Raw genomic sequence first — 22537 nt, forward strand, 5'->3', positions numbered from 1 at the left:
CAGAACAAATGATAAAACCCTGATGTTTCTCCACTGTATGTTTTTTGGGGAAAATTTGCTTTGGATTTTGGTATTATCCTGGATACTGAACGCTTAGAAGTAGTGAGAATGCAACTTTTGATTTAGTTCTCTCCTAAGTGGCTCTGCCTTTTGCATCGTGGCACTGCTTCATGGTCTGAACAAACATAATAACTGAGGAGCAGTTGGAAGATCTGCTTCAAAAGTACATGCTGTTGACCTGAACCAGAAAGGCTCATATAAATGTAGCAAAAGTTGCTTTGGGAATATTGTGCAAGTTAGAGACTATTCAGTTACAATCAGGGTTTAACATTCATTACTTTTTCTGGTCTTCCTGCCTAGGTTGCAAGATACTAATGGCAGATTCATCCAGTGATTCAGACAACTTTCTTAGAGGTCGAATAGGAAGGCGACCACCTTTGAGACCATCCCACAACAGAGCTCGGAACTACGGTGCTGAAGAAGTTACAGAGAAGATCCATACTTTAGCAAGCACTTTACAGGTTGTTTACAAAATACAGTTTTAAAGTATTTGTAGAGTCTGTATTTCTATAACATAGGGTCAAATTTTCATTTCTGAAGTTGTGGAAAATACTGTACTGATGGGAAGCATTGCTTTCTGTGCAAAACAGAGGGTTTGGGAAATTGATCATATTGCCTTTAAGCTGAAAGTATGGGGCTCTTAAACTTTTATCCAGCCCTTATTTCAGAGCAATAGAATGTTAGAAACAATGATAGAAACTGTTTATAAAGTTAGCAAACTGAATAATGCCAAATAAACTGTCAAATTGTCACAAAAGGCATTACATTTTATAGCAGAAAGTTTCAGCCCCGTTTTTTTTGTCTGGTACTGCGTAAAATTTCCTAATTCCTGATAAAGTAAATATGTAGGTGGTCAATTCCCTCATGATAGAGTTTACAGTTAAAATATTTTCTAGATGTGGAACAGCACAGTAAGAAGCAGTATTTGTAAACTTGTAAGATGTCCATACCTGAGTAGGGAAACAATTGTTCATTGAATTCCTGCTTCTTCAGTGGAGGAAGTGGAGGAAATCCCTGAATCTGTTTTGCAAGTGGGAGGAGACATTTAGCTATTTTGACACCATTTATTACTTGAGAGGTCATTCCCATTTTTCTCTGCCTGACAGTTCTGAGTACCTAGAGTGGTTGAGCTTATGTATTATCACTTGTGTTGAAGTATTGTTTGGCTGGTAATATTTTTCTTTCTTTTTAATTTGTGAGAAGAGAAAAATCTGTGTAGAATGCTGAATTTAAACTTCTTAGCTGGAAAATAATCATCAAGCTAGAAAAGAGATGAGTTAATAAGAATGTAATCTGACTTTTTTTTTAAAAGAGACTCTGGTATTGTCCTCTTTCTGTCTAACCTCTTTCTAGCTGCTCTTCTGAAATTCTGATTTTAGGCTAATTGCTTTTTGTGGACTACTTTTCAGCACATCTGCCATCTGATCCAGATCTTCATCTGGTCAGAGAATGCTCGTGAAGAGACCTTATGCAGACACCTTACTTAATGTATTGATCTTCAAAAATTTGTTATTTCTAAGTTAATTTAATTCTGTTTTACAGGCAGGTAACGTTGAGGTCTTTGGGTTAAAAAGTTTTTTTTACAGAAGTACAAGAGTTCTTGTTTGAAGATGATGTTTACAAAGCTTTTTGTTTGAAGATGAGGCCTTATTGTATTGTAAATGACAGTGTGGGTCTTTTTGGCTTTTTTTTCCTTCCCTTTATCTGTGCTGTACATCTTCAGATTCTGGTTACTCGAAAAGGATTTTTAATGCTTAGACCCTTTAAAAACTGAAAATTGGTAACTTGTGTTATCAATTTACTCTTATAAACCAAGAATGATAAAGATGACAGTGATGTTTGGTTAGAGGACATTTTTGTTTTGACTTTTCTTCCTCAAACTTTTTTTTTTTAAGGATACCAACAGAAATCTAAGACACGTTGACCATTTGCTAGGACAATACAGAGAATACAACAAGGAACAAACCGAAGCAATAGCAACTGTGAGCAACTTTCAGTTTATCTTAACTTCTTAAATCTTTTCTCCTAATAGCGTTCATAGCTGAAAACTTGGTAGTAATGGACAGAATACATCAAGAGTTAAGTAGATGTAAACAAACTTTTCATATTCATTTGAGCAATCTAAATCAAACTATAGTAATATGTTATATAATGAAACTCTGGCAGGTTTTGTAGCTTCATTATTTTTCTGGTTTATAAGCACGAAATAGATTGTTATGTTATGATACTATGCTGAGTACAAGGTTCATAGCTGAAATAAAGTATTAGGGAACATGTTTCTCTTGCATGAATAAGTGATAAGATAAAAGCTGAATTGCAGCAGGGAATGAGATTGTGGTCATACTGGTGTAGATTTTTTCCCTGTCATTCTACAACAGCTTCTGAATCTGTTGACCAGCTTTCTCTAAATTGCAGAAGGGGTGAAATTCTTATAAATAGGAAACTTCCACAAGTTTGAAAACAGGTGTCTAGACCAACAAAGTAAAACAAATCGGTGCTGGTAGGGTAAAAGAGGTTTGAAATCAAGTTATAAACAAATTGCAGCAGGTGCTGCACTAAAATGGATACATGTGAGATGCAGGAATATTTTGCATGTGAACAGAGAGAGAAAAAGCAAATATGTATAAAAGAAGGCTTGTTTTCTTCAGATAGCTTGCTTTCTAAATCAGTACACACAAGCTCTGCATGGAAGTAATTTGGGATATATGCCTTAATACTTTGTTTTCTTCTGTTTGAATGCTGCTTGTGTCTTTATAAGCTCTACTTAGGTATTGAATTTGTGGAATTTCTGGTGGGCATTGGAACCATTTAAGGCTGTCTGTTTTTAACAAATGCTGATACTAAATGTAGTTCAACATCGTTATTCTGGAGAGATTTTCTGTTGGGAAACATCGAGGTGAGTGAGACATCACTCAAATTTAGTTTTGACTTATAGTCTGTTCTTCTTAGTCGTGCTAGGTGGCTTTTGATTATGGCTCAAGTGGAGGAGAAATCTAGAGACTAACCACTTCCTGCCTGAGTTTTAAATAATAGTGTAAAATCAGTCTTATTAAGTAAAGATAGCATGTTTCTCCGAGTTCCTGTTCCCTTTCTGAAGCAGAAGTTTGCACTTGCATAGAATAGATGTATTTATTTGGTATGTGGGGAGAAGCAGCTTGGGATCAGGAAGTAGTGTATCTGTTTGCCTTCTACAATAAATAGTTAAGAAAAATTTGAATAAACTTCTCACTTGGGTAGTGATATGTTTGGGTTGTTTTCACAATGATAGTTGGTCAAGTGTTTCTACCATATTAGACAAGATTGTTTACCTAAGAATATTTTGCTCCAGATGGGATATGTGTTTAGGTATTGTCAGTTATGTTGAATATTGTGATGTCTGACTCTTGAATTCTTTGTGATCTTTTCCTTAGAAAATACTTTCTTCAGACTATTGTATAGTATATTTGCATTTATGAATTGGTGACTGTTGGGCTGTTAAGAAGCTCTTTTCCATTCTAATTCATAAATTAGTCTCGCCAGCCCAGTTTGAGGTGCCTGGTGTCTGCCTATGAATCCGAGCAGTAACTTCCAGGTCAGGAAGGTTTGCTGCCCAGAACTTTATTTTATTGTTGCTATTGTTGATTCTGTAGTGGTGGGAACGTTGTACTCTCCATACGTGCTTTTTGAATACAGAAGTGATCTTTTGTTACATACATGCATTGTTGTATATTTTTCCCTCAAGTAGCCTCCATCTTTTTGAGACAGCATTAGAAAATCATTAAGATTTTTGGTTTGGGATTTTCGTAGTGATAATAAAGTTTTGATATTTGAAGCTACCAATGTTGGAAACATGTTTTGCTACAGTTATGGGAGTATGACGAGATATTGAAGAAAAGCTGTTGTTAATTCATAGCTATACTTGGCTTTAAAATAGTTTTGATTCTCTTAATGACTTTGAAAAATAATATTTTAAATACGTGGGGTTTTTTTAATCATTCTGTGTTCATATTTCAGTAAACTGTAATTTCTCTGCAGTTAAAAGAAACACTGGAACAGTCTATAGGTCAATTAAGGAGCCAACGATTAACCCGAAACTCTGGAATGAGAAGTGCTTCTCTCTCAAGCTTATACCCTAGTGATCTGGATGGAGAAGTGTCAGGTAAAATACTTAAGGTGCTTGAGTATACTTAAATTATGTCATATAGCTTTTGTATGGAAAGAGGAAATAAGAAGAAAAATGTTTGAAGATAGTGTTGTGTCAAGTCATCACTGATTACTTCAAAGAAATTCACTTTAGACGTTTGAGACCTACATTAAGTTATGCAGTTGTTTATTTCGTAAATTCTTACAGCTTTCTGTTATATGGTCTTTTCTGCTGATATCCCGAGAGATCTAAATGAAACATTTAGAAACCACTGCATGAGTTGTAGGTACATACAAGTTAAAGCTAAATCCAAAAGATATTGCAGCTTCTGAAGCTCGCTTCACAGCAAAAAAGGAAATTTGAATTTTAAATGCATAAGACTATGGATGTGAGGATGAAATTATCTAAGGCTTAGTGGAAAAGGAAAAACTGAACCAATGTATAACCTACAGAAAAGTAGTTTTTTCTTTTATATCTCAGAAAATTCATTGTATTTTAGGAAAAGGTGTATTTGGGAAGAGCATTCCTCCCAAGTAGCATTTAATGTATTTCATTAGAAAGCTCTAAAACTTTCATTTTTGTAATGTAAAAGCTGTGAAGTACTGTAGTTTAAAGCTATAATAGATCCAGCTGGAGGAAGGGCTGTTGCTTGGGCAAATAAAATTTGACAAAAAACCTACCTATTCCTTGAGGAACAAAGGAAATATTTTTTCTTACCCATCACATATGTGTTCCAGAAATATTTAAATTGAAGAAGAATCCTGGGAAGAGCTAAACAAGAAGTATGCCTGTGAATTTTATGTAACTTCAGTAGGTTTTTTTGTCTGTAATGTGGCCTATAAGAATATTGGCAAGATGAAACACATGTTTTTCATGAAGCAAAATGAAAAATTTCCTGTTTGAAGTTTTGTCTTCCTATTTACTTTTTTATCTCTTATCTCATAAAGGGAACCGCCACTTCCTGCCTACTTCTCCTCTCAGGGATTATGGAGACTCACAGGGCAATAAGCATCGAAGGTCTAGATCTGCAAGTGTTCGATTTGTCAATGAGGCAGATAATTTGGACCAGGTACAGAGCACTAATGGGAGTTGCTTCCCCAAATAGGCAATATGTGGTCACCAGGCTCTTTGCTTTTACGTCAAATGAGGTTATTCTGATGATGCAGTTAAGAATGTTTTAGCTATGAAGTGTGCTTTCAGTATTACCTGCCATTCTTCATTAGGCAGTTACCTCTTGTATCTGTCAGTGTCATGAAGTTTCATGCAAATCTATCATTACAGATAAAAAGATGCAGATAGCAGTGATATCAAAAGGAATGTGTGAAAATAATCTCTGTACTTTTTTTAGGCCACGTATGAGAAAGAAAAATCATCTCTAAATATGTGATTAAAGTTCACCTACATGCTGAAATCCTGTGTGGCTGTAAAGGGGATTGTTCTGCTTTAGTTAATGGCACGGGATCTTAGTGCTTTTGCTGTTTACTTCAGTGTAGCCTGGATTGATTTTGGGCCAGCTACTTCTCCATGTTAATTCTAGGTCTGACTTGTGAGTAGGATAATTTGACCCAGTACTTGAGGCAGATGATGTGAGGAGTAGAGGATGTGTATGGCACTGGTAATTTTAATACCCCTCAATTTGTGTCTGCTTGCAGACTCTTCAGAAAAAATAATTACTTTAATGGATAAGATTATGGGCTTTCTATAGGCTACTGATACAGAAGAGATTTCAGTACTTGCTTTTGCTCTTTCAGACAGAGTAGCTAGACCTGCTTGAGTGAATCCCTCTGTGTGGTGTGGACTAATTTGTCCAGGAGAAATGTATTATGACTAATATTAAAGCAGCTGATTGTAAGGTGTTCGTGTTGACTTTATTAAATCAGTCTCAACTTCCAAATAATTAATTTTAAACTTAACCACAATAAATTCTCTCAGTTGACTTTTTGGGAAGTCTGAGTGCTACAGAAATTCCTAGACTTCTATTTAACCCCGTTTCATTGTCCTTTTGGTCTACTTCCCTGCCTGTTCCTTCCTTCCTCAAGGGTAGTGTGGAACATAATCCTTGGAAGGAAATAATGTTATATGGAAATCTTTCCTCCTAAGCTTCCAAAAAGCTTAGAAATATTTTAGACTACTTATAAATATTTTATAAATATCTTAGAAATTTTATTCGAGTTCCTGCAATGTGTACAGAATTTCTAGTTTATATTAAGTAACTATGTAAGCAAATAGCTTTTTTTTCTTCCTGTTTTGATGATAACTGCTGGTTTATTCCTTATTCTGGCTTTTCAGCGAGTGAACATGGCTTTACTCAATCATTAACTATTTTGTAAGGAGAGTGTAGTGCTTTGAGGAATGATGAACTAGAAGTAGTCATCGATGATTACTGTAGGTAGAAATTGGGGCAGAGATAAAGCAGTACTGCTTAACTAAAGCTGTGGCTTTTTCTTCTTTCTGTAACCACAGTCCCTTTATTCCCATTCTGACTGCTTCTAGCTAAGGTAATTTTCCAGCTGAGTGGTCTTTTAACGCATTTGAGTCTCCCTCCTTCTTGGGCTGAAAGATTCTGAAAATACGCTGTGTTTTTCAAAGTCTCATGGGTCAGGTTGAAATTTCTGGTTAGTCACACGAGGGGAGATGATAGCGCCTGTGTCTGAATGTTGAGGGCAGTCAGCTGGGCTGTGGAACATCCAGGTTTAGGTCTTGAGCTTAGAACAAGGGGATATAATAAACCACGTTTTTTCATAATGATGGTCCTGGCCGCTGAGCTGTTGACAGCAGTAGGATGGATTAACTGTCAGTTTTTAACCCCCAAAGGATGGATGACCTGTTAGTTTTATTTGTACCCTTAAAAAGTTTGACTGTAAATTGGGGGCCTGCTGAATGGGCCAAATGGGAGGCTTTACAGAGGAAAATAGATGTGGGGGGGTTTTTTGTTGTTTGTAGTTTTGTGGTTGTTGTCCCCTGTCCCTGTGTCCATCTGTCCGTTCCCCCCCCAGCCCCAAGCTCTGAAAAAAGCATTCTAGTAGACTGTGTAAAGTCTTGGGCAACGTAAAATATCTTTCCTCAGTGCTTTGTTAGTTCCTGAATATCGTAGTCATAGTTTGGTCACTTCTGATTTCATATGCCATCTTTTTATCTTTAGATACGTAGCTGGGCAGAACTTTGTTTCACTTATACTAGCATTTATTAGCAGGAAATGTCTCTGTTCTGACATCACCTGGTCAGATCTTTCAATTTGCTTTGCAGTAGGTTAAAAAGATGGTGCAGTGTCAGATAACTGAAATGACCAAGCTCTGAACCACAGAAAAAAAACATAGTTGGGAAACTTGGTTCTGCAAATAATGTATTGAAAATAAAACTTCAACAAGTAAGTGTTGTAAAGGGTTGATTGAATTAGAAGCATGCAAGCCTCATCCATTCGTCCAGGCTCATCTGCAGTTCATGGAATTTTGTTATTTTTCAGGTTATTTTTATTTGCTTTACTTTAAAAAGTGTGTATATATATATTTTTGGAAATAAAAAAGGCTTCCTAAGCTTTGGCTTAATTTGTGTACTTTAATTTACAGCTGCATTCTTTCCACCAGTCTCTTCGAGATCTCAGTAGTGAACAAGTTCGCCTAGGAGATGACATCAGTCGCGAGCTTTCAAGAAGAAATCGGTATAAACAAAATATAACTCCATGTGAAGAATTGTGTGGGGAAATAATTATGTTTTTAAATAGTTCTTAAGCTCCTTTGTTCTTTTGTATTAAAAATAATAATTTTGGGGAGAGTTGGGAATTGCACAATGTGTAGGTGAAAGCAGTATTACGAACTGCTTGTTCCATGTCATCTTGTGTAGTATTTATAAATGTAAATAATACTCATCAATTCTGATTTGTGTAGTATATGTGACTTCCCCCCTTTTTTTGTATATGGACAAAATGACAAGGACTTGGGAATTTCTTTTATTACAACTCTGCTCCTTATTTACTCTTCGTACTGGAGTCTCTTGAGGGCAAGCTCTCATGCAGGCCATAATGATTTTTTTAAAGTACATACTGTCTCAACATATGGTGCTTTTGTCTACTAGCAATAACAGGAATTAGTCCGCTAATTCCTAGTAGGAACTAGTACTATTCAAAAGGACTGTGTAGACGTCTTCATAATTTTGTACTTGTTGACCTCATATCTAGACTTTCAAACTAGATGCTCTGTTATCTTAACTTGAGGAATGAAAATGCTTTTTATCATGAATTTTCCACTTGAGGTTGGTCTCTAATTATGCTAGGAATTCAGAGGCTGTAGAACAAATTGAAGTAGCATAAAAATCCAGGAGACTGTTGCTGCTTAAAATTATCACAGTTGATATTTAGTTTTTGGACTGTAGAATATTGTCTTACTTATATTTTTCTATGAAGGACTGATGCTGAATTAAGAAAGACTCTAGAGGAATTGTCTGACAAGCTCACTGAGTCCCAAAGGCAAGAAACGGTGAGTGTGACTAACATGAAAAGATGATTTATATTTCGTATTCTAAGCAGGATGTGGGCTTCTAGTTTAATGTGTGTGTTGTTAATCAGTACCATATATCAATACATATATCTGAACATGATCTTATCTAGGCTACTACAGGTTGTTATAATGTTACCCTTCCAAAATGAAATCATCAAGACAGGTTTTATATTTCCGGTATTTGTTTAAAGTAAAAGTGAGTGTTTTACGAGTGTGTATGTAGTAAATTTTTCTGTTTCAAACTTCATGGTCTTGGAGAAAGCTGCTTTTTAACTTTGAACATTGGTTTGAATGCTATCATACTTGTTGAAGATACCTTTTGAAATATACAAGCTGTCACATGTTATGATGAATAATATTGTTTCCCCTTCCTCCCTCCCCCCCTGTTCTTTTCAATCCTTATCATCTGTGCAGCATAACAGGAGGAGTCTCTTTGGGCTGCACTCTTCTCTGAAGGCTTTGTAACAAGTGTAACAAAGGAGGCAGGACCGCTACGATAGTTTCTTCTTGTTTGCCTCTTGTATCTGCTGGAAGCAGACTAACAGAAGAATATATCACTTAAATATCTGATATCTGCTATTGAGGTGTGACTTAAACAGCATATTGCTGTACGAACAAGAGAAGTTGAGAATCTCCCCAGTAGTTAGGAGGTGAAAATCCTGTAGGTAATTTTTGAGTCATAAGGCTTGAGTGTATGCTTTGTGTGACTATTAATGTGGTATCAGTAGCAATGCTGACTTTTCAGAGCAAGTGTTGTGTGTCCATATTTTCCCATAGGTGATTCATCTTGCCCTAAAATTGAATGAATTGGTACTAAATGCTCTGTCAAGAGCTTTAGTGACATGTTAGTCACTTTGTCATGGTTTCAGTTAGGATGAAGTTAATTTTCTTGCTCACAGCTGGTGTAGGGCTATGTTTTGGATTTGGGATTGCGGCAAGAGTACCCTCCTTCTTTCCGCCCCCATGGGTCTGACGGTGTGGTACAGGAGCATGGTGGCTAGCTTGGCGGGAAGTGCATGAGCTGCTGGTCACGTACACAAACAGCTCCTAGACACATGTCCTAGAGACCACGTCATCCAATGAGCCTACCTGGGAGACCTCTTGGCCAATGAAAGCTGTATGTGACCATGACCAATAGGTGACCCCAGTTCAGATCTGACCCGGGCTATAAAATGGGGCCCCTGCCAGAGAACCCTTTGAGTGGTTCTCAGAGCAATGTGTCCATGATCGGAAGCCCTCCCTTTGGATCGAGACATCGTCCAAAGTAACTTCCCTGGGATTGAGTGTCCTTGCCTTTTAGGTGAGTAGTTTGTGCATTTTGAGTCATTCTAATCTTAGAGTTAGTACACACTGTATAGTATTAATGCCCAACTGACATCATAAACCTGTAAAAAAAGTTATGTCTGCCAAAGTGTTTGTAGTATAAAATCCCTGTTCGGTTTGACCGTTCTACCTTTTCATGACACCATTAAACCTGATTTTTGGAACATAATTTCTTGGACTTAGACTTCTACAACAGGGATGAGAAACAGTAATAATAGCACGCTAATGGTTTTGGTTGTTGCTGGGCAATCAAAACCTTTTCTGTTCCTCACACTGCCCTGCCAGCGAGCAGGCTTGGGGGGGGCTACAAGAAGTTGGGAGGAGACACGGTTGGGACAGCTGACCCCAACTGACCAAGGGGATATTTGGTACCATATGATCTTATGCTCGGTATATAAAGCTGGGGAAGAAGGAAAGGGGGGACGTTTGGAGTTATGGTGTTTGTCTTCCCAAGTAACTGTTATGCGTGGTGGAGCTCTGCTTTCCTGGAGATGGCTGAACACCTGCCTGCCCATGGGAAGCAGTGAATGAATTCCTTGTTTTGCTTTGCTTGTGTGTGTGGCTTTTGCTTTACTTACTAAACTGTCTTTATCTCAACCCATGAATTGTTTCTTACTTTTACTCTTGATTTTCTCCCTCATCTGAAATGGGGGGAGTGGGTGAGCAGCGGTGTGGTTCTAGCTGCCAGCTGACACACGGATAACAACTTGTTGGTACTAGCAGACTTAATAATTGTACTTGTGTAAATTCCTGACTCTAGATGAAGTTGGACAGGGATTCAAGAGACTATAATCTATCAGTACCAGTTACATGCTCAATATGATAGAATCCATCAGTGGAGGAAGACTTGTCTTGTCAACCTTCCCAGGAAAAATATAACAGGCTGTCTTTGCTCTGCTTTCTCCTAATAGCCTAGTAGGATAACATAGCTTATCTGGTAAAGAATTCTTGTTACTTGCAAAACTCTGGGATTTTCTTGTTGTGGCCTACTTCCTTTACTTTTTAATGTACCAGGAAATTAGCAAACTCAGTAAGTTTTAACCAAGATGGTTCTCAAGAAAATAGCTGCTGCAGCTGGCTACACTACAACTGTTCAATGCCTTTGAATGAGAGAAACAAACCTTCCTCCTCAATCCGCTGGAATGCTGGCAGCCACTGTCTTTTCATTAATGAAAGAAATAACTAACTCTTTGTGACCTCCTATAGTAGGATTTCAAGATTTGAAATTGAATGTTACAACTTTTGACCTATGAGAAGCAAAAAATGAGAGATGTGAAGTGTAATGAGGAACCTTTCTGTAGTTTAATGGTAAGGGGAATACCAGAAGAATAAGCCTCTTAGTTGGGAGAGAACATTATCATCCAATAAAGCTATGAACGCTGAAGAGTTTAATGACAGTCTTTTAGTGAAGACACAAATGCTGCAGTGAGGTGGTTTTTATGTGTAGGACTAATAGCACGTCAGCTGGAATATTCTGCTCGTTGGTGCTTGTTATCTTTAGGAAGAACACTGACCAAATGGAGAGAAGACCAGAAAGAGGAGAGGAAAAAGAAAAAAGAAAAGGAGGGAAAATAAAGAAGGCCACTCAAAGACTTCCTTGAAAGTTTAAAGCAATTACTGGGGTTCAATTTCCAGAAGAAATACGTAGTTGGGAGAGATATGGGCATGTATGATGAATGGTCAAAAAGTGGATGTTTAGTGAATGATACTAGAATAGAAAGGCAACTAATGATAACTCTGCAGAATACTAGTCTAATCGCTGGTGGCTTGGGAGCTTCTTGGTCTGGAATTGATCTCTGTACTTTCTGCATTTGGTAATCCCTCTGTGGATTTCTTTTCTGGAACTTGTCTGGTCTTTGTTATAACTTGTATATCTTTATCATCTTACTTGTCCTATAGCAAGGAGCTCTCCAGCTAGATTACATATTGTGAGAGGAGCTACCACTTCAGTGGCAGTTTGGTTTTTTCGCTTGGGGGATGTGTGTGTGTGTGTTTGGTATGTGTTGGTTGGTGTCTTTGGTTTGTTTTTTTGTTGTTGGCTTTTTCATTGTTGTAGGTTTGTTTCTTTTAACCTAACTGCTTTTTCATCCCTAATTTTCATTGGAGGAGGTTTTTCAGTTTCTTCAGAGGCTTTTCAGAGGATTTCCTTTCTCTTCAGGCCAAAGAATTCTGACATGCTTAATCACTCATTGTACCCAGGCAATTCCACACCACTGAAAAAGCCTAGTGGTAGCAACATTCTGTACTGCTGCTTTACATGTGCTGTCTGATACTGGGCATGGATCCTTTGCCCTTATTCAAAGCCTAATGATCTACTCTTACACTGATGAGGCTGGCAGAATGGGTAAAATGAGGTAAATGCAAAAGAGGGGAATTTGGTATGGACGTTAAGAATCAAAATAACTCTAATGGTGAGCACAGCGAAGCATGAGATTAGAGTGCATGTAGAAACTGTGGTCTGTTATACATTTTTGAGATCCTTTGGTGCCCATCTGTGTTTAGGAATTCTTCTAATGAGATTATCTAATTCAGAATTGATTTCTCATTGGTGAAAGTGAGCTGTGTAGGAGGAAATACTTTTTTCCTTACAACTTCCTTATGCAAAGTTGTGCAGAAACTTTTATCTTTACTGCCTTTATCACTTTGCTTTGAAGTGTTTGTTTTATCACCTCCAACATTGCCATCCTTGTATTTGTATTCTACTGTATGATTCTTGGTGATAAATTGTCAACCTGAAATTTTGATAATTTGACAGGATGAGTTCATGGTAGAAACATTCTTTTCAGTGTCCTTAAGACTTCTTTTCTGTAGGGACATATATCTAAATTCTTACAGCTGTACTGTTCAGTATATTCAGTGCTGTTTGAAAATTGCCTATATATAGATGTGTGCTGATAAAGGTCTAGTCACTACAGTTGTTCTGAGTCACTAGTTCAGAATTTATTTTTATTAGATGTTATGATTCTTAGAGCCTCTTTGATGCTGAATCTGAATACTTTTTTTAAGAGCCTCACAACACAGTCAACGCACAGTAATTTTACCTTTAAAGAGGGAGCCCTTTCCACCCCAGTATAAAAAGCAGAGGACATCTCAGGTGGTGACACAGGCATAGTTGGATGTGTGTTTCAAATCAAGCACTCTTCATGGCCTTGTACTTGAGAATCTATGTGTGGTTTTGGTATAAACACTGCAGGTCCTATAACTCTCTCTATATCAAAGTCTCTTATCTTACCTAGACATTTTGTGAGATTACTTTTTTCTTGAAAAGAGTTTGTGTTTGCTAGAGGAATGTCCTTACAGACCTATAAACAATTCAAAGATTGTTTACTCGCTTTACGGTTTTATAAGATAGTGCTCTTGGATGTTTTATTGCAGTCTCCTGTTATAGAAGCACATCCCAAATAGCACAGGAAGCTGATCTTTAGGCATAAAAAGCAGCTACACCAAAGCACAGATTTATTCCAATTAAGTAGATGCTTAATTGAGATGGTGCTGCTAGAAGCTTACTGTAGGCTGTGTCTGTGGAAAAAGACAGCCATGTCAAGTAAAATGGGTCTTACATAGAGTTAACGTGGTTATGATATCTCAGACAGCCAGGATTATTCTCAGATAAGGAACTGTCCTTCAGAAGATCTGATATAGGGATTTTTGGCACTGCACGGGTGACTCGTAAAATGTATGTCACACATTATCGTTTGCCATGAGGGAAAAGTTTAACAATATTTAAAGTGACATCTGTGAAACAAGTTTGCTATTTTTGTGATTTTTAAGTATGCATTGATGGTAAAATAGGTCATAACAAGAAAGGCAACAAAAATCTATTGAAATAGATTTCAGTCAGCAGGACTTGTGCACTAGAAATAACAGTAGAAAGCTGAAAAACAGAAATTCAAAAAATAGGATGCTGCTTTTTGTAAATCAAGCATCCAGCATCTTCCACAAGTTTGTATTTAGCTGCATGACTTATATGTCACTCTGCTTTTAAACAGGACATTCTATTCTTTGTGTTTAATTGGTGATGGGGGAACTTTTTGATAGCTTAATCCATTTTCATATGTCTTGCTGCTACCTGAAAGCTTTGTGCAGAGACACAGCTCTTAATGTCATGATTATCATTCAGGTAGTCTGTGTTGCTAAAAAGGCATCCTTGAAATCACATTCTAATATGTTGTGAATGCAATAATTTTGTGCTAATATTTCATATTGCTATGTGCAACCTCTGTATTCTTTGTACTGTTCTTCAGTGAATCAATTGTCTACACTAAGGCTTTTGATAAGATTCAGAGGACAAGATACATACTCTTGTGATAGAAATGTTTTTCTGAGCCAGGGTCATTTGGGATAAAGAAAGAGAAGGGAGTTTTAGAGTTTCTTCTGCATGTACTAATTAATGACTTAACTGCTTCCAATTTTTCTTTTTTTTTTTTTTTTATATCCCTGTTGTTGTGTGTCACAGGCTCTGTGGCAAACTGAAGAAGGTCAGAGGGGCTACAAAAACAGGGAACGCAATTCCCGTGGGAGATAATGTCTACACCAGTGTAGACTAGGTAAATGTTATGTTGGGGGAACCATGTTTTTAGGTGGTGCATTAACTGCTTTGTCAAACAAATAAGCAGAAAAGTTCCAGAAGAAAAAAACAACAGTTATTTGTTATAAACAAGAGTCTTGTGCATGGTGTTTAGTCTGTGAAATATTCACCTTGTAACAACGACCAAAACAGACTTATGTTTGGCATCCCTACTGGAGCAAAAATGTTAAACCTCTTAAAATAATGTTTGGTCTCTAAAAGAGAGTTGCACAAAAATAAACAAGCTTCTTGCAAAAATGTTGGGGAATAAAGAGGGCAAAATATTTCCAGACAATGTAGAAGCGATCTAACTATGCTACAGTAGTGACTTCAAACAAATGCATTAAAAGACATGAAGCAGATTGAAAGATAGCTGATGTAACTACACAAGATAAAAAGGAGTCCTTCCAAAAGTTATAGCCAAATAATAGAAGTAGAAAAGTTAGATAAACTTACGCAGTTAAATATAAAAATGCAGTAAGGCAGGTTTAAAAAAAAAAAAAAGGTTGACAAAAAGGTTTTGAAGTTATATGCACTGATAAACCTTGTATCACTAGGAAAAAGAAGATCGAAATAGAAAGTGTTCAGGGCAGATAACATCTGTGGAGAGAATGGGAGAAAGAATGTATTAGGTTTTTTGCATCCATTTTGACCAGGGAGACTGCTGGCAGGTTCCAACAGAGAAATACATCTGAAGATTGGCCTCAGATTTGGAGGGACCTGTGTTGGGACTTCTATTCCACAGCATAAATGACAAATAATTTGGAAACTGTGGTGATAAGCGACCCAGTTTGTGGTAGTGTGATGATGCTAAATTCTCCAAAATGGAGAAGGCATTCCACGAAGTCTTACTGCTAAGACATAAATGTGATAGAACAGCTTTTCCAGAGAATGCAGAGGAAGCCACAAGTGATGGTACTTTGTTCTTTTGCACTGTTGCAAGGTGCAACATAAAGCCAAATCTGCTATGGACTTGTGCGCTCTCTGCCTTCCCTTCCCGGCCCCCCCCGTCTCCTCCCTTACCCCTTGAATGCTTTTCAGCTTGTCACCCTACAGAAACTTATATTGTATCCTGGTTACCTAACCTTACCTTACCTTGTATAAGAACTTTCATATTCTTCCCATACTATGCTTCCTGACCATGATACACCTCCGAAGTCCCCAGACACTTTCTTTGCATCATTCTAAACTAACTGCTAGCTTAACTTCTTGTACTTCCAACCGAATATTTTTTTAGAATGCTAAATAGGCTAATATTTAATTTCAGACTAAATGCATGTACTCTGCTGATGGACAAACCAAAGGAATAAAAGCTGAGTTCTCCCTGTTTCCCTAAATGGGGTACTTATGAGATCACCCCTGTCTAGGATCTTATTTTCTTGAAACCTCTCACGAAGTCTAAATGCATTTCACAGCTCTGTACCTCTGAAAGTTTTAATCTATTGGCCAATTTCAGCTGAGTTTTGGGGAGGCTAGGAGATGAGGAACACAAATGAAAGACCATAATCTCCTAAGTATTATTCTTTATAAAGAAGTAGGCTATAAGTAGTGTTTATGAGGCTGCCTTTGTTTAATCCTCTTTTTCAGGATTAATGCTTATTTAATGTTTCATAGTAAGCGTTTTGTCTATGAGAAAATACTTCTACTTCTGAAGAAGTATTAATTTCTGAAGAAATGTTAACCAACGTGGTACCTATTCCTTTATCCTAAAACAACTTCCTTTAACTAGTAGTCAACGATTCTGTATGCCAAGCTCTATCTTACAAAAAATATCAACAAAAATTTGATGGAAAAATTATTACTTGCTCATAGACTAAGGTTTGTTCTTTGTTTACTATGTCTTTTGTTAGCTAAAGGAATAGCTTTGTGAGGATGCAAATTTTTTATTTATGAAATGACTGATTACCTGCAGAAAAAAAACTTAGGTCTTCGGAGGAAATGAGAGTTGGGCAAATATTCAAACATGTTCTATGCAAATCCTCTTAAAAAAGGAAGAGTTGACAACAAAATGTAGGAAGTACAGCAATATATCTGGCTGAATTAGAAGCTCTGCATTTACTTCAGACAGAAGGAGAAAGAATGCAAGAAGTGGAAACTAAATCAGATTATTAAGAACAGTCATAAAAAATAGTGCGAATATATGAGTGGAAAGGCTGTGGTAGTAGATAATAGGATGCACCAACAGAGAGTTATCAAGAGCAATGATGATTCACTTGTAAATACATCACCATTTCTCAGGGAGACCAAAGCAATTGGTCTGTTCCTTGCAGAAGAGGGGAAACTACTGACACAGCGTGCCAAGAAAGTTGATTCCTATTTAACACCTTTTTAACATTGGTATTTGCCAACAGGTTAAGCTGCAAGTTAGTGACTAGCAATAAGGGTTTAAGACCTCAGGTTAAAATACTGGAGGGGGAAGGAAAGCATGTAAAATATTTTGAAATAACCTGGTACAGGTTAGTTAAACTTAAATAGCCATCTGATGTGATCTTAAAACCGCTACCAACTGTTTTGGAGTATTCATGGACAACTGTGGGGGTGAGTTAGAAAAACTGTTCTTGAAATGTTAGAAAAGGGCAAATCTTGAGAATATAGTCTGAATATTTTTCCAGAACTTGATTTGTAAACATCCAAGAGCAAACAAGAAACTTAAGTAGCACAGAACACATATTTGCCAAGAAAAATTACACTTTTATCAGAGAAGGAATTTACAAGGAATTTACAGTAGTTTTCTATATCTTGATGCAATTTTTAAAATTTTTTTTGGACAGAATTTCACATACTGTTCTACTAAGCTTTTCAGTAAAATATGGTAAAACTGAATATAGTGTAAAATAAACATACAACTGTTCAGATACCCATGTAGCTAGTAAACAGTTCACTGTTAAAATTAGAGTTGGTGAAGTGAATGTTACATGTTGGTATTCTTGATCTGCTTTTCTCCAAAGATTTTATTAATAATCTCGATGATGCAATATAGAGATGCTTGTTGCATTTGCAGATGGACTTCAGATATGTTGGAAAACAGAACTGAAATTCAGTATCCAGTCTTGAATATGGCTTAGAGGATAGAAAAAGGTTAATAGGTGTGAAATTCAGCAAAGATAAATAAAATTCTTCTTTAGAAATACCAGGTCATTTTAGAGGCAATGGAATTAATTGTCTAGGGAGGCTGTAAAAGTTTTCTGTGATTGTTTTTAGGCAGGTTAGATAGACTTGTAGAGAAATGTAGATACAAAAGGTTATATGTTTAGCCAGGCAGTAAGTTTGCTAGCCTTTGAAGTCCCTTCCAGCCTCTTCTTTCTGTGCTCTGTGCCCAGAGAATATGAGCTAAAGATATACTCTATATGCTAACTATAGTTTCTTGGTAGAGGTTTTTTCCAATGAGTTGTAAGTAGCATCAAAATGTTTAGTGGTTTGGTTTGGTTCTTGTGTGTGTTTGTTTTTTTGTCAGTGTTTTTGTTTTTTTAATGAGGATTATGCCTGTAACTCTGAAATTTCTGTGCACCTGACAAATATAATGAATGCATCTTTTTCAGTACCTTTTTAGAAGTCAGGTAAGAGTTGTATTCTGGAGGGAGTTGAAAGAAGTCAGAGGCAAGGCATATAACTTGATATCTTGTAGTTAATGAGAAGTTACTCTCTTACTCATTCTGCATTACTGATAATTTGCAATGAAATCTGAAGTTTGCAGGAATCTGAAGCTTGCCACGTGCTGTCTCATGTCATGTCATCTGCTGTGCATGTGGTGAACTAGACCTTGTGTCAGTGAGGAAGTTACTGACATCTCCTTTTGAATGTCTTCTTTGGGGGTGATGTTACTTTTGCAGCTTTTGTCAAGTCTAAATTTTACGTTTTCTTTCTTAATCGCTTTAGTATTCTCTTGCTTAACTTCACTTGAAAAAGATGTGAGAGAGCTGAGAAAGCTTCTGTCTTCAGAAGCATGTAGCCGAGATTTTTTTTAAAATGTAAAAACATAACTCTGAAGGAAAGGATTACAGATATTCCCCAGTTTTCAGCAAAGATATAACAAGTTTAATGATGAAGTGTTATATTCTTTTCCTGCTACATAGTGTCGTCGTTTCTGTTAGCTGGACTATTTTGTGAACTATTAGAAGTAATACTAAGAAGTAGTAGATGTCAAAACAAATACAAATGTTGTGATGTGGTCCATATTTTTTTATACATTAGTTTTTAGGAAGTAACTATTCTGGATTATGACTGCAGAGCTTTTGTAACTTACTTGAAAGATGGTGGTTTGATGCAGTATGGTTTTTGAGCATCTCCTGATAGTTTTAAGAGAAAATACAGACTTCCAAATTGTAATCTGAGTATTTATCTAGCTGCACAAACAAGAAATGTTTTCAAACTGAGGTTTGGGTTTTTTTTTTTTTTGTAAAGAAAAAGGCTGTTTCATTCTTTAAGCCTGTTGTACTCATGAAGCCCAGAATATAAATGTAACCTTAAGTATGTTTCTGTTGTTACACAACTGTGTTGCTGCTCATGTTAATATTTTCTATCCATGTGTATGCCTAGTGCTAGTAGAAGCATGCTTGGTGGTGAAAGTACAGACGAGAACTTGTTCCTCTCCACATACATCAGAAACTTGTAGTTTTAAGTCTTTCTCTTTTTATCTAAATAACATTCAGTAATAAATATATTGCTTTCTAGTGATTATTTAAAATAATTAGTTTTAAGGTAGGGAGGAAATCATACATCAACAAGCAAAGTATTTAACAATATAATTTGCTGCCCACGAGAGGGTGCTGTCTGCTAGCAGCTTGAAATGCAAAAAAAAAAAAAAAATAGTAGTTCTGGTATTGTAGTTTAAGGTTGAATTATTGTGTTCATAATCCAAATTGCTTTAACAAAAAACTAGTGTTATTTGTATTAGTTCGTACACGGATTCACAAAATATTGGGTAAAAGTCTTAAAGTGATGTGATTATTTTGCGCTATTACAATCATTCCAATGTACTGAGCTCGTTTACTGCTTTTCACTCACACATTTCAGAGTATGAAAGAGGCGAATATTTGGTCTGTTTTACAGACTGGAGATGTGAAAGAAATGACTCTTCAGAGGTTAATCGGTCCTGTGGCAGAGAAGCTAAGATTTTTGTATTGCAGCTTCAGGTTAGGCTGTACGAAGCTTCATATTGAGATATTTAGTACTTGAGTAGAACCACCACTGTAGAGAAAAATATGCATATACGTAAAGGAGGGTATTGCTAGTAAGATAGCAAGTCAGTTCCTTGCTTGAGTACTTCTGGAGTACTTACTGCTATAACTCTAGTTTTTTTTCTATACTATTTAAATTGTATTTAATTAAATAAAAGTTTTGTTCTCTCTTCTTTCTGTCCCATACTCTACTTTTTTTCCATTGTTATCTTAGTATGTGGTAAAAGACACACTAATTTCCTGCAGGGTGTTTTTTTTTCCTTTTGAAGGTATCAGAACGGGTGGAGAGAAGACTTCAGGAGATAGAACAAGAAATGCGTGCTGAAAGACAGCTTGTAGAAAGGCGCCAGGACCAACTGGGACGTATGTCTCTTCAATTGCAAGAGGTATGCAAATGAAAATTTCCGGTGTATTCAGGATTAAGTTAGGAACTTGCTGCATTTGTGAGCCTGTACCTGTCAAACTGGCAAAAGTGCTTATATCTTTGGCACATTCTTTTAACTGTATCAGTCCAGCTCGGCTTGTTTTGGTAACCAGATGGTAACATGTACAGTCTCTATTCTTCATCGTACTGCCTTGTCTGTTTAGACCTTTTTGGTAACTTGCACAAATATTCTTTAGAAGAACCCACCTCCTGTACCCTCCCTCAAACCCCAAACAAACAAAAGCAGGCCATAAGCTGGGTTGTCTCAATTAAAACATTTTGTTTTCCAAAATGTAAACTTTCCTTACAGTGAGCAGTTTATTTTTAATTTATTTCTACAAGCAATCAAATGTGCTGTAGTGGCCAGACAGTTTTCATTGCTTTTGAAACAGTTTCATTCAACAGTATCTGATGAAGTATAAAATATTGTTTAGGAGACAAATACAAATGTTTATATTATGAATTAAATTTGAGAGCTAGTAGGTTTTTTTCTGCTTGTTTTAGGAAATGTATGAAAAATCTCTGTTTCTGTTTTCACTGCTATTTGGAAAATCTTAACCTAGTGTAACTTTTTATTTCAATCCTGTTAAGGTATGATTTGCAATTTTATCTCTAACTATGCAATAGAATACTATAGTTGAGAAGAAATGTGCAATTCCTTGTTTTTCACTTTTAATATTAGTGACAGTATATATGATTTTTGGAAGGCAGTTTTTTTTTATATAGTGCAGTAATATTGAGGAATCTATACTTTGTATTTCATGTAAGGCTAGACACTCTTCAAAGAGGTCTTTAAGAAGAGAAGATGCTCTTTTGATATGGATAAAAAGTAATGTTTATCAAAATGCTTGTAGTGCTTCTGCTGGTATTTCAGAACAAGCTGCTGTTTCATTTTTTTCCCCCCTATTGATGTGGGTGAAAAGAACTAGAATGCTTTATTACAGTTTTCATTGCTCTTTAATACGACTACGTCCATTTCTAGATTCTTTGGTTGTGCCTTCAGTTCGAGGGATGCTTAATGAAATGAGTTGGTGTCATTTGATAGTGTTATCTGCAGATTGGAACAATCTTTTTTTATCCTTTTAAAGGGATAATGACTTGTGTCTGTAAAGATATATCGGCACTGCCGTGGTTTCCTTAGAAGGAAAACTTGAATTCAAGTAAATGAATTCAAATGTATTTCAAAGACTTTCATATGATTTGCTATGTGATCATGAGCCCTCAAGCTGGATACCTTTTTTCCTAGTAGCTCATCTTTTGAATTTCCTGCAAAATGAATATGAAATACAAAGTACGTACCCGACCTTCCATTCCCCTAAGCTGTCCAGCTGTAGATGAAGACATTTTAATCCCTTTTCCTGCAAATTCTATTTTATTCTGTGCGTTTTCTTGTAAATTATTTTTCCTGAAGATCCCCTTTCTATTTAAAATATTTTTTGACACCATTCTTGAAAACTTTGAGATATACTCCTCATTCTCAGTTTACAGGAAAGCTCAACCCCTAGTAATCTGCTTGGTAAACTTCTACTGTTAGTAATTTGCCCAAGCCAAGATTTAGAGCCAAACCTGACTGGAACAGGCTTATTCCACACACCATGCGTTCATAGCTGCTGCTGTCACATTCTTGGTGATTATCTCGTTCACTCTCTGAAGCAGGGGCTCATATCTCCAAGTTGTCCTTCTGGGTGGCTGATCTCAGTCATGACTCTGGATTTCTTGGACTGGACTCCTGTCACTGTATTTGGAAATCCTGATAAAATCTATTTACACCTGCTGCAATGAATTATGGATTTTTCAGGAGCTTATAACCTTTAACATGCAAAATAGAACCTGGTGGTGTCAGATGACAAGTGTAGAAGGGAGCTTCTTTCAGTAGGTATTAGGCAATCTTTTCAGAGGTTACAGAGGAATATGGAGACAGTATGGCTCTTGAAACACAGACTTCCATTACACTCCCAGTAGCAATAAACAGTATGTCCTCTTCCTGCTACTTCTCTCATAGCTGTCTTAACAGCTTGGAGAACATCTCTGTGACAGAGTTGCAACTTCCTACGTGCCAGATGTCTTTAGACTCCAATATTGCTAAGGTCCTTAGATCTCAGACCTTTATTACAAGCTTCCATCCAGCTGTACCATCTTCCATCCCCATTGAACATTCATGTTAATTTGTCCTTCTCTAGATAGAAAATGGTCTTACGTCTGCATGGTGTTTGTATTTATCGGGAATCGTTCAACATCTCTTGAACAGCTGGCTGAGTTCTTTAGCTCTCACTTTGGCAAAGTGGACCATGTTGTGCCCTACCTTTTGGAAACCACTTGTTTTTGAGAGCGAAATAGTCTGGATCCTGTACACACTGCCTCTGTGTACTA

At 36.7% G+C, this 22537-nt stretch overlaps 1 protein-coding gene across 1 annotated transcript in view; it reads left to right on the forward strand.

Moving 5' to 3' along the window:
* The first annotated feature begins 374 nt into the window (after positions 1 to 374).
* Positions 375 to 22537, forward strand: part of CEP128 (centrosomal protein 128kDa) — a 125921-nt gene continuing 103758 nt past the window's right edge. Inside the window, exons 1-7 of the mRNA XM_009895894.1 lie at positions 375 to 521; positions 1956 to 2042; positions 4075 to 4198; positions 5131 to 5252; positions 7750 to 7841; positions 8583 to 8655; positions 20013 to 20129. Coding sequence (XP_009894196.1) covers positions 375 to 521; positions 1956 to 2042; positions 4075 to 4198; positions 5131 to 5252; positions 7750 to 7841; positions 8583 to 8655; positions 20013 to 20129 — 762 coding nt within the window. The remainder of the gene's footprint in view (positions 522 to 1955; positions 2043 to 4074; positions 4199 to 5130; positions 5253 to 7749; positions 7842 to 8582; positions 8656 to 20012; positions 20130 to 22537) is intronic.

This window comes from Charadrius vociferus, unplaced genomic scaffold (genome assembly GCF_000708025.1).
Source record: "Charadrius vociferus isolate BGI_N301 unplaced genomic scaffold, ASM70802v2 scaffold102, whole genome shotgun sequence".
NCBI classification, from domain to species: domain Eukaryota; kingdom Metazoa; phylum Chordata; class Aves; order Charadriiformes; family Charadriidae; genus Charadrius; species Charadrius vociferus.